Source organism: Hibiscus syriacus, unplaced genomic scaffold (genome assembly GCF_006381635.1).
Source record: "Hibiscus syriacus cultivar Baekdansim isolate YM2019G1 unplaced genomic scaffold, ASM638163v2 tig00110828_pilon, whole genome shotgun sequence".
In the NCBI taxonomy this organism is placed as follows: domain Eukaryota; kingdom Viridiplantae; phylum Streptophyta; class Magnoliopsida; order Malvales; family Malvaceae; genus Hibiscus; species Hibiscus syriacus.
In genome coordinates this window covers 311544-315830 of record NW_024062880.1, presented here as the reverse complement: position 1 = coordinate 315830, position 4287 = coordinate 311544, and the positions used below count along the sequence as shown (strand labels likewise).

The window sequence follows — 4287 nt, the reverse complement described above, 5'->3', positions numbered from 1 at the left end:
GTTATTTTTTTATTTTATAAAAATAGAGTATAAGATTTTCATGGATCTAAAGTTCAGGTTCGAGTTCGAGTTCGAGCTTCAATTAAGTTAAATTTAATATCTTTTTCCATTTTGAGCTTTTACGAGCCTCAATTAATGATTTCGAGTTCGAGTTGAGTTTAAAAATATTAGGCTCACAAATTTTGAAATTGGGTCAAATTCTATTTTTGAATTTTCGAGTCGAACACAACAATACTTGAACTCGACTTAACTCGTTTGAGTATACAAAGAAAATAACCCCATTGAGAATTTTATTGGGCCAAAGTATTAGTGACGGCCTAATTCCCAAAGTCTAAATTAAGTGTAACAATGCACCTTCCTTATTTTGTTGTTTTTCTAGTGCCAACGAAGATCTGGTTCTCCATCTTCACATATACGAATTGATCGGATCAAATTGTTCAGATAATAAGGGGGAAAAGAGGGGGAAAATACACAATTCCAATAATCACGATGGGTTTCAAGATATTTGTGGTGGCGATGATGGTGGGTTTCTTTGCAGCGGCGCAGGTTTCATCGGCATCCACTGTTCCCGCTTTTCTATGGTCTCCGGTGTAAGTTCTTTTGTCTTAATTTCTGATTTCATTGGATCGAATTTGTAAAATTTGGAAGTTTCTAGTTTAGGGTTTGTAAATTGATAATTGAGATCTCGTTTTTTCCCCCGAATATATCTTGACTTGTGCTTTTGCAGCTTATCCAACAATGAATTGAAGGAATATGTAAATTATCAGATCACGTCTCCAAAGGATCTAGCAAACTCTGTTCTCTCTCAAGGGGGCTGGTCTGACTTACTGGTATTTTGAACTTTCTTTCCCTTCAGTCTTTTAGCCATGGTTTTAAATTTGCTGGGTTTCTTGATTAATTGCGATTTTTATGTTTTGATTTTAGTGCTCTGGGAGGAAAAATGAACGCTCTGTCGATCTCGCCATTGTTTTTGTTGGTAGAGAGGTAATATTCTTCGAATGTTGTATATTATTCTGTAAGCTTTGAGTTTTAAGCATCTTTTGTCGTCAAATCATTGCCTACAACATGGAGAAGTGATCTACTAATGATGTTAATGGACCTTTTTTCCCCTCGATGATGATGATGTTTTTTGCGGAGTGAATTTCTTTACTTCTTTGGGTAATCGATACTGTAGATCATCCCTGTGATCTACAATTATTGTTGATATTTTGTCACGATCTGGATAAACATAAGGTTGTGACTTATGATGGTAATAGGCTATTAATTATTTCCTTGAAGAGGTTGAAGGTACATTTAGTTCGCTGTTGCATTGTGATAAACTGCAAGCTGTGCTAGCTTCCTTGTTCACTTGACTTACGATGTTGATTTTTTTTTCTGTAGTTGCACTCTTCAGATGTTGCAGGAAATAAACATGTGGATCCGGCTCTTTTGAACTTGCTTAAGGTGACTAGATTTCACCTGGTTACAATTCTTATATATATATATATATAGTCATTAGCTAGTGCATTAATTACATTAGATTCGATGTCTTTGCTTTTTCATAATGACGCATACCGTTGAACAGGCCTCTTTTACCAGGTCCAACTTCTCAATGGCATTTCCATATGTAGCTACCTCCGAAGAGGAAACAATGGAGAATTTGTTGGTTTCAAGTTTTAAGGAAGCTTGTGGGCGTGGTTTGGGAATCAGTAATGTTGCATTTTCGGAATCATGCTCTATAGAGGGTGGAGGTTTCCAGAAACTTGGAAACTTGCATTCGATCCATGTAAGTTTTCAATAGTTTTTTTCTTTAAATAAAATAAAATGTATCAATATAAAATGTGAGGGCAATTTTCCTTAGATAATGTGGTGAAAAAAAAAAGAATTGCTCATATGGGGTGAAGGGGAATTTATTTTCTCAACTAGGGTGGTATGAGTAGTGTATGGGGGGAGAAGACATCTGGACCACCTGGCATCTCTGGGAAGACGCTGTCTGGGTTGATACATTGATAAGGTTGGCTTTAACACTAGCCTAGGGAAGATGCTGTGCTTCCCGACGTCTTCCTAACCCAGCGTCTTCCTAAAGATGTCAGGTAGTATGAGTGTCTTCCTCCATCTACTATTCATTTCACCCTACTTGGAAAAAATACTTTCTACAACACCCCAAATACTTTCTACGGCATCCCATAGGAACTATTCCCCCCCCCCCCACCTCATTATCCCATCAAAATTGCCCAAAATGTGGTAGTATGACATTGATTTTAGCATCTTGTCATCTCAATCTTATTAATTCCTTTTTCACAATTTTCTGATAAAAAATTAAACAGGATCATCTAGTTTCAAGGATGGAACAGAGAACAAAGGGGGAAACTGATTTGGTTGTTCTATGCCATGGGGGCTTTCAATCTCTGAAAGAGCTCGACCAGACATTCCCTGAGAGTATGCTATACTATGACGTGTCTTATTTTGTTGAAGACTCATTTCTCTGAAGCGTATTCGTTTTTATTTAAATATGCAGGCGAGATTTTGAATGAAGTTATGAGTTCAGTGGAGCAATCTGGGGTGAAATATGCAGCTCTTTATGTTTCTGATCCTTTTAAATCCATCCACTACCCCGGTTATAAAGAGCTTGAAAGGTTTCTTGTTGAAGATACTCCAAAGAATGCTTCAGCTAGTGCTCAAGTCTGTGATGAGGTTTGCAAGCTAAAATCCTCACTCCTAGAGGGAGTTTTAGTTGTAAGTCTCTGCCCTTGCGCTCCACACTTCTCTCACCTCTAATCTAACAATAACGTCTTTCTATTAGGGCTGTAAACGAACTGAACGTTCAGTGAACCGTTCGGCTCAAAGTTCGTTTATTTATTGAACGAATGCGAACAAGATTTTCTGTTTGTTTAATTAAATGAACGAACACGAAGAAAGGGCTCCTTCATTTATTTACGTTCGGTAATCTGTTTGTTTATGTTCATTTACATTCGGTAATCTGCTCATTTATGTTCATTTACATTCGGTAATCCGCTTGTTTAATTAAATTTATATTTATGTTCGTTTATTTATTGTCTTTTAAGAATTTTTTCTTGATTTAAAAGAAAATTATATTTTATGTTCGTTCATTTATCATTTTAATGAATGAACATGAATAAGCTACATTATTTAGCGTGCGAACACGAAGAATAAATTATTTTCATTTATTTGTTCGTGTTTGTTCGGTTAAAATTAAATGAACAAACATGAACACATCCTTGTTTGTGTTCATTCGGTTCGTTTACATGCCTACTTTCTATTATATGGTTATATTTTTGGATATGGATATACATTATTGTCTTTCAGTGTTAACTAATCCTTTCTTGGATTCAGTATGCTTTTATTTTTATCAGTGTCGTGATATGATTATACGAATTTGAATATGCATTCCGGTCTTTCAATGTTCATAAAAGTGTCAGCTGCTGTGACATATATGGGGTTCTAATATGGCTGCACTACTTGATTTTCAGGGACTCGTGTTGCTTTTAATTTTAGTATCAGGCCTTTGCTGCATGATGGGCATCGATACGCCAACAAGATTTGAGGCGCCACAAGATAATTGATTGTCCATTTGGTGCAACCGAGCGTCTTTATGTTGTAATAAGGCTTTCGTCCTTAATGGTATCTAGGAGCTCGTTCTTTGAAACTGCACAAGACAAGCACCACGAGCTCTGTATCGAGGGATAAGTAGTTTTCTGCTTCAATATGATTCGGAACTCAGTTTCATATGTTTGTTTATTCATCCATCTGCCTTTTATTTCTCAGTTTATGTGAATGATATATTAACTCGTAAGAAATAATATTATGATCTGCAGTCTATATTTGCAACAATAAGCTCGTCAGTCTTGAAAGATCTTGGTTCTTTGAATTATTTGATGTGTGTTGGGTAATCAAAAACTTTACAGGGGTTGTTTCTTTTCTAAATGTTTGTAGTTATAGTATCGGAACAAAACCTATACATCGAACCCCTGACCTTGCTTAAGAGACCTAGTGTCTCATCCTACTAGACCAACTGGTTGTTGGTAATGGTGGTTTCTTTTAACAATCAATTTTTAATGGTCTAAGAGTGTATAAAGTCCTCAAATTTTGAGGGAAAAAACTAATTAAATCAAAAATTTTCACCCAATCCAAATCTCAAATGGATAAAATAAATCAATTAAATTATTGAATTAAAAAATTAAATAAATTAATACATTTGATCGATTTTGATTGTTCAATTTTTATATTTTTCAGATATGATCTGATACAATGAGTTTATGATTCTTTCATGTGAATTTTATGATTTTC

General features: G+C 35.3%; 1 protein-coding gene across 1 annotated transcript; it reads left to right on the top strand.

Annotated features, from left to right (window-relative positions):
• The first annotated feature begins 370 nt into the window (after positions 1-370).
• On the top strand, positions 371-3738 carry LOC120142323. The gene is made up of 8 exons (XM_039157044.1): positions 371-590; positions 728-830; positions 925-984; positions 1381-1443; positions 1565-1765; positions 2307-2418; positions 2498-2715; positions 3471-3738. Exons 1-8 carry the CDS (start codon positions 490-492, stop codon positions 3561-3563), a joined length of 951 nt encoding a protein of 316 aa, XP_039012975.1. The 5' UTR covers positions 371-489; the 3' UTR covers positions 3564-3738.
• Positions 3739-4287: the final 549 nt, after the last annotated feature.

Bases quoted from the DNA above. Each gene is read 5' to 3' on its own strand.
- LOC120142323 (XM_039157044.1), top strand. From the start codon at position 490: ATGGGTTTCAAGATATTTGTGGTGGCGATGATGGTGGGTTTCTTTGCA. The intron at 1,444-1,564 runs GTGACTAGATTT...ACCGTTGAACAG, and splicing joins CTCTTTTGAACTTGCTTAAG to GCCTCTTTTACCAGGTCCAA. The intron at 1,766-2,306 runs GTAAGTTTTCAA...AAAATTAAACAG, and splicing joins GAAACTTGCATTCGATCCAT to GATCATCTAGTTTCAAGGAT.